General features: G+C 35.7%; 1 protein-coding gene across 2 annotated transcripts in view; it reads right to left on the bottom strand.

The window, feature by feature from the left end:
• Nucleotides 1–3,182: 3,182 nt before the first annotated feature.
• The window catches only part of PLOD2 (procollagen-lysine,2-oxoglutarate 5-dioxygenase 2), a 56,249-nt gene continuing 46,838 nt past the window's right edge, over nt 3,183–12,593 (bottom strand). Inside the window, exons 12-20 of one of the 2 annotated variants that reach the window (XM_075098877.1) lie at nt 12,155–12,280; nt 10,829–10,970; nt 9,552–9,614; nt 8,086–8,199; nt 7,617–7,682; nt 6,922–7,026; nt 5,877–6,023; nt 5,533–5,658; nt 3,183–4,393 (exon numbers count right to left, since the gene is read on the bottom strand). In XM_075098877.1, the coding sequence (XP_074954978.1) occupies nt 4,238–4,393; nt 5,533–5,658; nt 5,877–6,023; nt 6,922–7,026; nt 7,617–7,682; nt 8,086–8,199; nt 9,552–9,614; nt 10,829–10,970; nt 12,155–12,280 (1,045 nt within the window). In that variant the 3' untranslated portion in view covers nt 3,183–4,237. The remainder of the gene's footprint in view (nt 4,394–5,532; nt 5,659–5,876; nt 6,024–6,921; nt 7,027–7,616; nt 7,683–8,085; nt 8,200–9,551; nt 9,615–10,828; nt 10,971–12,154; nt 12,281–12,593) is intronic. The other variant, XM_075098878.1, reaches the window with a different exon arrangement.

Here is a 12,593-nt window from a genome sequence, read left to right on the forward strand (position 1 = left end):
AGCCCTGTGCCAATAGCTGCACAAGGAAGCAATTCTGTGGGGTGAATTTTGAACTTCCCTGAGCTTTGACCCATCCTCTCTTCATTTCACCCTCTCCCGGCCCCAAGATGCACGAAAAGACAGCCATCATACTCTAAGTGGAGTGCATTTATACACATCTTAAAAGCTATGTCAAATGGAAAGATAATTACAGAAAGAAAAAAAAATAACTAGCAAATAAAATGTTACACTGAGCATAAAAGCGTCTCTTTCCAGTTGTGTTTAACATTTGATTTGTACACAAGAACAAGGTTCTTTGACACTGTTGAGCAAGACTATCTGCTTCATTAGATCCAGAATAACTTTTTATATTAAGACACACAAAGTATTTCGGAAACCATGTTGGGAAAACGTTTGAAGTGACACTTCCACCTTTTGGGTACAACAAACTTCTGCACCATCAATTCTCATTTCAGTTCTAGTGTTGGCTGGAAACTAACTGTCTGTCAGAGACCATCTTTCCTGGCAACAGCTAGAGGGAAGAAACAGAACAACTGGGACTTCCTGGCAGTCATAAATTAATTACTTATTCCTGCAACTCTACGGTTAACTCTACCAGCGCAAATCTCAGCTTTAAGAGCTGCCAACAACAATCTTACAAACGCATTTTATAAAGGCTCTGCCCTCTAATTCATGCTCTGCTATGGAATAAAAAAATTCCCATAATTAAAAAAAAATCAAATAATTTATCTGACACCTCAGTCACAGGGAGCTGCTGAGACAGGTATTGTGTTCCCTTTCACTCACAAAAATAGCAGAGCAGTCTACTCTGCCATGCAAGAAAGTGAGGATTCAGGGAAGTGAAGATTCAAGAAAACACTTACTACTTTCAGAACTGAAACCAGTGAAGACCATATCAGAAATAATTTGAAGGAAACTGAAAGACATATATTCTTTAAAAAACTCATTGCAGTGGCTGAAAAGAAAAACATGAACAAATTCTTTCAAGCAGAAAAACAAAAGCAAAACTAGTATGTACACATGGGAGGAAGGAATGATAAGGGCCCTTTCTAGATTTTTCCATCTCTAAATGTCTTTGTCTCCTTAGTTCTTGCACACTGCAGAAGAGATGCTGTTGTGGAAGCCTGTACTGAATTAACATTTATTCCATGAATACAGTGGATGTGGGGGAAAAGCCGTTACAAAAGAAAAAGGCACAATCAAATTAATTTCATTTTTATTGCCTCACTGAAAATCTATCTTCTTTTTGGGCTTGTCATAGTCTTATTACTATCAGGTCACAGTAAGAGTGGAACAGCAATACATTGGGAAGAAACTGAAGTGATTAATACATCTTGGAATTACTTGTTCCACAGTGACTTTAAAGAAGATTAAATGTGTAAAATGCTACCAAATGCCCTGAACATTTTTAGGAGTATCAGAGTCTGAATAGTTCATGAATATGAAATAAAACCAAGTCATACTCAGTCTCCTTTGGTTAAAAACATTAAGACATTTTCTTGCCCATATACTGCTCTCCCACCTCACCCACACCACAGTCTCTTCAAGCACTTAACAGTAAGAAACAGAGCTAGATGAAAGCAGAACAAATCAAATACCGTACAAATGTATCATCTGTTGCAGAGCACCTTTAGGTCCCTGTACTCCCGAGGTTTCTTATACACTGCTGGAATTAAGGTTGCTGCTTTCCTCCTGATGCATATATCTTCTACGCCCCAAAAAAAACTGTGTCAGGAGACACAAAAGTCTAAGTGCTTTTAAAAGTAATGAAAATGAAAAATAATTTCCTAATAGTAACAATTCTGTTCAGCCTGCGTGAGTTCACGTACTCACACGCTAGCAGTACTGCACAGCTTTCAGGACCAATTCAGGTGAACTGTTAAGAACAAAATTTTTTTCTGGTATCTGTCAGTTCCTACGAAATTAATGAGGATTGTCCATACATGATGCCATTCACCTGAAAGGTAGCTGTTTTTTCTTTTGATGAAGTATTTGCAAAGGCTAACAGAGATAATTTTAGCAATGTGAGATGGTGAACACATCTTCTCCTTCCAACAGATCTGCAGCACAGTAAACGTGGCATTACATGTCACTGCATGTTAATAGTTGCAAACATAGAAATTTAACAGTAAGTAAAGCCTCATATATGTTGAGGGAAAAAATACACATTTAAAAAAAATCAAACGTGACCGAGAACTATATAATTAAAATACAAGTTATGCAAAAAAAAAAAAAAATCTGCAAAAGAGCTTCCCAAGTGTTACAGGATTGTATTTTTGTGTTTTTTTCCAAGACAGCTCCTCATAACAGTAAACTGTCTGTAATTGATCCAGTGGTAAAAATATTATTCTGTTCTGAGTTAGCCTAAGAGACCACAGGCAAATGCTCAGAAAAAGGTGATTAACAAAGGCTGCTTTCATTCTGGAGGCCTGAAGATTTCCTGATCTGTAAAGTTTGCCTAAGCACAGGCTATATATAGAGAGACACTCACTAAGGCAGAAGTATTCCGTGTCTGGAAACAAAGTCAGGGGATATCAACCTCCAAATATTAGCCTGAAATGGAGAGAAGCTGACAGTGTAAAGAGAAATGAAAAGAAAGCAAAGAACTTCCCGTGAAAAGGCATTCCTTTTCAAGCCAGCCCACTTTAGTATGTTATTGAAGTTACCACGTTTTGATGGATTTGCTTCAACCTAACTTTAAGTACGGTTACAACCCACTCCTCAAAACAGCGGAACGGGGAAATAAGCAAACGTGCTTATTTTTGGTAACAGAATAATCTTTGAACTGCTCCCCCAATCCTTTCTGCTCCATATAAAGCTTCTAGTTAGGAAATGTGATATAAAGTTTCTCCAAGTATTAGCAAGTAAAAAGTGAACTACTGTTCAGATCATCAAAAACCCCCTATTTAAAAAAGGAAGGTTGGTAGAGAAAACAAGAAACATCCATCCTGCTGGGTCGCTCAGAAAGTGTAATGCACTTTCTGTAATGTAAACAGGCACCAACTCACATGAGAAATAATTTCAATAGTAACAGAGTAAATAAGCAAAAAAAGGACACTTAGAAAAACCTCCGATCTAAATATATCTACAATTCCTTTAAAAATATTCATCAATAAATAAAATTTCTATAAGAACAATGGCAACATGCAAAGAAACTACCTAATACAGTCAAGTAAAAGCTGTTACGTTAATTTAAAATTACCCTTTATTTTTCACAAGTTTTTCCAACATGCTGTGCATTTTGGCACGGTAGACTTTGAGATAGTTTGCTTCAAGTTTCTTTAAATTACAAACAGTAGATACAGTAAGAATATTTTAAACCAATTTCTTTAAAATAAATGGCATGTGAAGACCCTTAGCTTTAAAAGGGAGACTGCCAAGATTTCAGTTTCCTGATACAAAATTCAAGTAATTTTAAGTAAGAGTAGAAAATTGTCTTTATAAAACATCCTATTATTAAAATTTGCCAGCATTCTGAAAATAAACATCAAATTTCCAGTATCAACTGGGCGCAATTACACATTTAGAAAAATAACTCATTTTAAATGAAGGTCACTTGGTGAAGAAAAGTGAATTTTCAACAGGATGAGTTTTTAAAACAAACGATAAACAATTTTTTCTTAGCTAAATTATTTAATCCTTGCTCCATCTCCACAATGAATTTATTTTTTCTTCTAAAGACATACATTTCAGTATTCAAAATGAATTAAGAAGACAGGCTACTGAGATGTTTTCCTTTCAGTATATACCAGCACATGGAATTATTGCTGATCCCCAACAACTGTATACAAGATTCACTTGATTTTGGTTTTATGCTGTGGTTTTTAATTGGTTGGTACCAAATACACACACCACAAAAAACTACAGCTGTGTCACTTTACTGAATGAAAACCACAAAAAATTTTCCAGAAAATTTTGCATCTAGGGTGGTTTGGTTTTCTTCAACAAAGAAACGGATTCATTATAAAATGCTTTTCCACTTTCCCTCCTTACCTACTCTTAGACAGCAGAATGGAAAAACAAGCAGGACTTGTTTACTTTGTGACTCAAGGCTCAGAGCAGATATTGAGAAACCATCAACAATTTTAGAACATTTTCTTTTTTTCATTCTTTTAGCCCAAAGTAACTTTGCTGTCTAAGAACAGGAACTTAAAGTTTCATTTATCACGATCTTCCAGAAGAAATCTATAAATAAATGTTTATGTAAAGAATCAAACTGCTGAAGAGGGGAAAAAAATTAAGGATCAATGAATGATACTGCAATGTATCTTGTGCCATTCAAGATAGGAAGTCCTTCATGTAAATGAGTAAGTCTTCCTGGGTGCATGAAACTCCATCCCTTCCTGGGAGACTCAATGGAGCAGTTGTACCTAAGAAATTTACATCCACCTCCCTGCAGGAAAAACACAAACAAAACAAAAATCCAAACATTTACACTGTGTTTTAATTAAGTTCCCTTTGATTTATCCACAACTTAAAATATTTTGCTATTATAAATAGGCTGTTAACAATAATTGTTTTCTTTTACTATCCCTACTAGTAAGGTTGTTTAAATGACACCATCTTCAGAGCGATACATGAGACACATGTATTTGCAATCAAAGATTTCCCCTTGCTTTGCTTTAGCACTTCCTGGATAACGACTCATTCAAACAGCAACTCTGACAAACAGATCCTTAATAACTTTACTGTAGATGGTACCAGGGAGAAGCAAATCATGTTCACAAGCCCTGTTCCAGGACTGAATCCCTATCCAGGATAGCATTTAAACATATCTTAAATAAATTAATCTGCCTGTTGCTTTCAAATTGAAGGTGTGTTTTCTAAAGTAGTACGTCTGAAAAACACTCTTATGGGTGTTAAGTAGGACTGTGAATAATATAGCTTTATAAACAAAACAGATTGTTTCTCTACTAGTCAAAGCTGGAGACTACTACCACTGCCCTGCCTATCTCCACACTCTGGGGACTGTTTAAATTATTTTCCACTGTGACATTGATTCATCTCATACAAAAAAAAAAAAACAAACACCAAAAACAAACAAACAAACAGAAAAACCAACAAAACCAAACAAACATGAAACAGGAACAACAGTTGAAAGTTTTTAGATCAGCCAAAGAATAATAAAAACAATCATTTAAAAAGTTGTAACGAAAAGAGGCCATGTGAGTCAACTTGACACTAAAGAATTTTGAAAAATTGGTTTTCACTGTGCAGAAATGAAGGACTTCAGAAATGTTAAAAATGAAATTAATAACATCTCCAAAGTTTTTCTTTAAAACCCTTTTCCACCACCATCTGAAACCATTTGCATCAATTCAGCCTGACTGCATCAACAGTTCTGGATCGTGCAATTGAGCAAATTTAATACTTGTCAAAAAAAACCCAAAACATTGAGATATATTATTCCTTTTGTGACACACACCATTTTCTTTTCAAAATGGTCTTTAAGTATATCCATTTGGGCTCTAGTTTGGAAATAATATTAGACACTCAAAGAACATTTTTTAGGACAGTAAGTTGTCAACTTACTTGAAAGTCCTCTCCTACTTTGTTGAGAGCGATGTTGATTGTGAATGTAGAGGAGTCATGATGAGGTCTGAGTGACCGTTGTCTGTCGGGACTATATTTTACAACAAAATTCAATAAAGCATAACCCTGAAACAAAATACACAGACTTCAACATGTGAACTTCCAAGTCACACACAGGGTTCTTGGGGGGTTTTTTTGTTTAAAATTGGCTTTAAAACATTCATCTATAACTACTGCTACATCATGTATAAACTCCCCACCCAAACCAAATAGGGTATAGTCAATAAAATACATAGAATTACTCATGCCATGCAGTAATTACCTGCAAAAATTTAAACACATACCTTGGTATAATAGCCAGCAAATACTTTTAGCGTTACTGGTGCAATGAACTCTCTTATGAAATGCAGCCATTCATTATCCAGTCCGATTTGCTTCATATGAATATCATCAGTTGGGACATTTTCATAACCTCCAGAAATACGGCTATCCTAATGAAAACACCATAAATAGCCTTGAAATACGGACATGGAATGATTCTGGCACTTCTACAAATTTTTATTTGAAATCTGCAGAATCACAAAACTGCAACAAAGCAATGCTTTACTGGGCGTATGTCAGCTTGCTGTGCAGTAATTTCACAGGTAACTGCTGAGGAAAAAAACTGCTGAGCTATCAATGAGCAAATGTTGGAAATTTTTTTTGTTTTAAAGTGAGTCAGTATTTGGACGTCTTGCCTGTAAATAAGGGCTTCCTGGGGTAATGGTTTTGTTTATTGAGATGTAGATGTAACTGAAGTTATATCAGATCAAAAGAGTACAGGCATCAATTTGACACGGTAATAAAAGTTGAAATAATTTGAAGATAAAAGTGTGTTAAAATCCTTTCTGAAGATTCCTCCCTGCAGCAAGAAAATTACTGTAATTTATCTCGCTTCCAAGGTACCACATTTGTGAATATGACAAAAATTCCTCTGATTTTAGCAGTAGTTAATGAATACCTTGAACCTTCTGCAAACACAAACTCAATAGCTCATAACATTTGTGGGTAACTGCTTACGGGGACAAGTCTGACATAGTACTGAAGAGGTGTCCTCTGAACACTTATCAACAGCTATCCAAGATCATCCTTGCATAACTGTCAGATAACTACTACAGCAACTGCCCCATTGTTAGCGCCTGAATTTGCTAGTTCAAGGTTAATTGAGGAATGTCTCTCAATCTACTGAACAAGCAGCTCTGTGGTAGACTAAACTAAGTATTTCTAAGTATTTTATGCCACGAAGCAGATGTCTTGGGTCATTGGCAATTGTTTGTTGCAGTACACAGTAACTTATTATCACAAAGGTACCCACTCATTAAGGTCATGTTTATATAGGCTGACACTTACTTGGTGTTTTCCACCAGACCATTGTCCAAAATGTTCCATTTCTTCTACCAATTCATCACAGGCAGTGTCAGAAAATATGGGAAACCAAAACACATCTGGACATGGCTACAAAAGAAAAAAAATTACGTTAATCTTTTCCAGTTAAGCTTTAACATCTATCTTTTGTTTTCAACCGCTAAAAAAGGACATCTTCACTTTTCTTGGTCACTAAAGAATATCAGCTGTTCTCATGTGAGCCATAATTCAGATAATTACTTGAATATGTCAAAATGTAAGTTTTGCCTTGACCCACAAGCACATTCTCACAGAATGAAGCTAAAATTATGAGCTACCTTGTAAGCCATGACCCAGCATCAACAGCTGCATCAGTGTACCCACATATTCTGTGCCTTGGTTGTGTTAAATAACAACCCTGATCTTCTACATTACAAGTTATTAAGAAAAACAGTTTAAAACTTAACATTTTTTAAACACAAAAACAATTTGCTTCTTAAGGAAGCAAAGTTCATCAAATCTGGCAATTATTTTTTGGATCCTCTCATCTAGTTTTCAGAATGGCAAAGATTCAGTTCTGATCCAAAACATCAAAAAGCTGTTCAGCCACAGACCAAAACAGCATTTGCATGAAAATAATTATGTATAAGAATTTATTATCAGTCAATTGCACAAATTTTAAGAAAGCTACTTATACCCACCTGTTCTACTATATTATCAGTGAAGATCTTTGAGTAGTTGGGATTTATATAGGTTTCCTTCCAGTCCTAAAGAACATGATTTTAAACCATTAAAACAGAACAAATTAATTTACGTGACAAAAACCACAATTTATATTTTATTAATTTGCTGTACTGAAAGCATTGGAAACAATCAAACAATTTCTTATACCCATAAACAAACCAGTTCTCGTCACATCAAAAAAATCACGAAACCTGTTATATCAGGTCTTTTTATCTCCAACTCCTTACTCTGATCATCGGTTGGCTTATTGATATATATATTGTCATTTGCTTAAATGGGTGGTATAGAACACCTTTTAGTACACAACCAATATTTAGTGTGTAATAAACAAACGTGAAGCCTTTAAATCCCAAGTCCTTTATAATACATAAATTTCATAATTTTTTTCAAATAAAAGAACTGTTTCATCAATAATTAGATGCATACCACAGGATTTTCAAATATCTGCCAGAGGTCATTGTTGTAGTGGGAGGTATTGTAATTGGCTGTAGAAATGAGTCTTCCAAATTCATGTCTGTTGGTAATGTACATGAAAACACCCTATACCAAGTAGAGAAAATGTCATTAGCAAAACCGTCAATCTTAGCAGAAATGGTGTTTTAAATAAGTCTGTTTATGCCTGCACTTTCATGAACTATATCACACACTTGTACATACGTATTATGCATGTGCTATTCATTTAGCATCTTCCTTTTTCAAATGGTTGATTCTAATCACCAACTAGTGTTCATAATTTGTTTACAAGCATTTAAATTTATTTTTCTTAACACATTAAACCAAAACATGTATTGTTCATAACGTAAATCCACATACAGTTACAGAAAGGAAAAAACAGAAGTGGTTGGTTGGTTTGTTTTTTTTTTTTCCAGAAAACCTAAGCAGACACACTGGAAGCACCTGTTCTCAAACTGAAAATACTCATACAAGAAAACCAACATCTAGGGTTTAGTTTCTGATTAAAAACTGAAAGATTAAACTAACAATAAAAGGTCTAATGGAAGTCAGAACAAGAAACTTATTTCAGAGTATGCACTACACGATCCTTCTGCTGAATTGGCCTGAAATAAAAAGACATCGGCAAATACAGATCAGGGTACAAAACAGCTGAGCACTGTGAAGTGTGTTCACCTGAGCAAACATTGCAAAATATGTGTAAGATATCAAGTATGGTAAGATACGGCTTTATTATCAAGCTATTAACAGAAGATAGTAACAAAACTCCCTTGATTAGAAATATCAGCAGAAAATAGCCTTTTTAAAAAGAAATTTAGGTTCTTTAGGGTCTTTTTAGTTTAGCGTTTTTCAGACTAAAACTTCACTTCTGAAGTGGATTTGCAGCAGATGAAGACATTACCATTTGGAATTTGGATACTTTGGTATTTCTGTCTATGTTTTTGTCTGAAAAAAGAGTTAAACTGTTAGAAAGATAATGATTATGTTAAACGCGTGCCCAGTTTTGGGCACTTGGCAAATCATAAAATAGATGCAGCAGGGAGAATAAGGAGGGCCTGGGTCAAGAAAAACAGCTTAAAGTGACACTGATTTCACAAGTGCCTGCGCGGTCACCGAGGGGGCCTGGCTGACCTGCTAGTGGTTTGAGTTGTAGTCCTTCCTAGGACTGCTGAATCAATTTTAGCTACAGAATCTCAGCTTCAGCACACCTTGACCTCAGAAGCACTGAGTAACCTCCCTGAGGAAACAACAAAAGCCTCTCTAAGATGCTTCGCGTTGGTCATAAAGAGCCTGTCCCTGGCATAAACTTGAACCTCAGACAACTGAAGAGAAAGCTAGAGCAGTATTTCATTAGAGGAAGTGGACAGAGGAGAAGCACCTTCCTGTGGTAGAATAATACTGCACATAATAATAACTAATGAATAAAAAAAAAGCAACACCTTTGGGGGTCTGAGCATATGGAATGTTTCCGAAGAAGGGGAGTCTTTTTCCCTTTGTAAAGTCTAAAATGAAGGAGAATTATCACATCAGTTTTCTGATACATAATCTTTCTCTTTTTTTCCCAACTACTATTAGGTTTCCACAGTTACATTAGGGAAATAGCAGCCTTTCATCAAAAGCTGATATGCCTTTACAGACAACATGCACCTCCAAGCAAAGCTCATAATACACATGTCAAAGCTGTTTCCACCAGCCCCTTCTTATCTGCTGCAATACAAAAACAAGCACGTACCAGACCATCTAACAGCACAGACCAAGAAAGAAGGAAAGAGAAAGCAGTTTTCTGATGAGCCAGTCAGATTAGTTTAACGAGCGCATGGGAAGCACAGGTTTGCAATAACTGATGCTGAGAAGGTTTGAATACAACAGAATTGGACGGGGATGTTCTGAAGAATCAGTACAAACAAAGGAGATCATGCCTTGTTATGAGGGAATAAAAAAATTAATACTTGCCAACTTTTCTTGTTCAATTCTGCAAAAATATTTTTCATTGCTATAGTGTCTGGAAATAGGTCTGGTTTAGGTCTTATTTGTTTCTGTGCTGAAACTAGTGTAAATATCAGTAGAAATGTGGATTTACATATTCATATTTTTACAGTACAAATAAATTTTCTTTCATTACTTATAGGTCAATGCAAGTAAAAAAATTCTGATACAGTGTTAATCTATGTGGAAAAGTTAATGAGTAATTCATGATCCCTAAGAAGATTCATACAATTTCATAAATCACTTAGGCTTTTTATATCAACACTGCCCATCATTAGTTCAACTATGTATCTACTTAAATATAAAATTGAAAAATATCCCAACTTAGTCTGCTAGAAGTTTCACACTGTACAAAAACGTGCATAATAGAGATGCTCTAAATGCACTGACAAGTTTGAAGTCCTGTACAGCAGAGAAGTTGAGCCCTCTTTCATCCTGTTGAGGATGCACCAATGAGGAAGGTATTTTAACCTCAACAAGAATTTTCAGTGCATTTAAGTAAAAACCATCATGCAGGCAGTGCACCAGAGCGCTGGCCTTGCAAAAATCTCTGTTCTCAACAATTTAAAGAAATACACCTAAAATGTTCTATGTCACAAAAATTGGCTAGTACTTTGAATCAGAAGTAAAAATATAATATCCAAGATCAATCAAGTGAAGCAGTCAAGTGTAGCAGGACACAAGGAAGTCTGTGTGTATTTAAAAGCAAGCTGTTATAGATACACCTTACCATTTCCCTGGCATTTCTGCAGAGAGCCATATCAGGATCCAACTTCTCACGCATAAAGTAGTTCTTTTCTTTCATCTCCAATCTGAGAGTCTGTCCCTTAATTAAGTATATATTAGCCATATAAGGAATATTCCATACTCCTCTGTAAAAAAAAAAAAAACAAACAAATGGAAATAGTTTAAAGCCAAGAAAACTAATTTGTTGCCTATTCTATTAAATTTGCTGACAAGACTAAGTAAGTTTCAAAGAAATGAAGCTGAAAGGTTCCCAAGCCATTTGAAAAACTACAACTGGACATTGTGGACATCTCAAATGTAGGCGTAGGCAGTAATTCAACTTTTATGAAGTACTGTTATAAAAAATTAAAAGGTCAACCTCTCTGAAGAGTTTTAACTGTAAATGTACTTCTTGTTTCCATAGTTCAGGCAATCAAATTCTTTTATAATAATATTCTACACTACCAGATGGAGAAAGTAATTCTAAAACAGACTTTTAAGTGAGTTTAAAGACTTCACTGAGGCTTCACACAGCTGGTCGGACCTCCTCACACAAACACCCATAGACCGCAGTAGGCCACGTATTTATGTCAGTTGGGCCAATATCAACAAAAAAGCATTGTTGTCACAATGCTCACTCTGCAGATTCCCTCCCTCCCAGTGCCACGAGCACATCTTTCAGTGTGATTGAAAATGAGCCAGTCCTATTCAAGCAGTCAATCTGTTTCAGACCTTTTTGTTCTTCCAGGGCAATGAAAAGGCATCACTAAATGGGAAAGTCAAGCTTAGAACAATTTACATCACATTCCTTTAGGGGCAGGACAAACCCAAAAGGCTACATGACCAAAGTATTTCTCAAGATCTCCTTAGGATGTTTCTGACATAATATACAGGAAGAAACACATGAAGAAATTATAGTTGCTCAGTTGAGTAAATATTTGCCTCAAAGAGATGAAGAAGTTATTTGATGAATGCAACAATTATTTCTCTTGATTGAGGGCAGAGTTTTGGGTTTGTTATTTGTTTGTCTTGCTATTTTCTGTATTATGCACTGCTAGAGTAACCAGACACCATCACAAAAGTGCTAGTAATGACTATGTCCACTACTAATGTCAGCTCACCGTGTCAAACACTTCGCTTTTTTTATTCAGGCTGTGAAGGGGGCAGGGGGCGGAGGGAAAGCAAATGTATTCCTATGAAACAGAAAAAGCTAAACAGTAAGACTAACCCCAGCTCTTCAGAAATACCAGATTGCATGGAAGTGTAAGAATATGTTGCTAATAACCATACCGGGTGCCTTGACTTTAAAAATTAGCTTACAATTACTTACACTCTGTTCCCTTGGACAATAGCAACATAATCTTCTGATCGAGCATAATAGCCATCTGGGCTCAAAGCACCCCAGAAATTGGACCAAAGCTTCCCATGACGAGTTACAAGTGGAGCAATTATCTTTCTGTGAAGTGACACATTGAATAAGAAAATATGAAGTGTTATACATAGACTATACATGAAAACACACCATCTTTCCTCGGTTTGGAGTATAGTGTAGCTAAAACACCAATGACTGTCAAATCTCAGAACAGCTATTCTGAACTTAAGCTGGAAGAAACAGCATCCAAGCACCCACTGCCCCGAAACACACAGAAGCAAAGATTCCTATAAATCAGAGGTAGCTTGATTTTCAGTCAAGCAAAAAAAATACTGCCCATAGCATAATGACAAAAGACATCATAAAGTCAAAGACATGGAAAAACAAAAATAAACTC

Source organism: Phalacrocorax aristotelis, chromosome 7 (assembly GCF_949628215.1).
Source record: "Phalacrocorax aristotelis chromosome 7, bGulAri2.1, whole genome shotgun sequence".
NCBI lineage: Eukaryota > Metazoa > Chordata > Aves > Suliformes > Phalacrocoracidae > Phalacrocorax > Phalacrocorax aristotelis.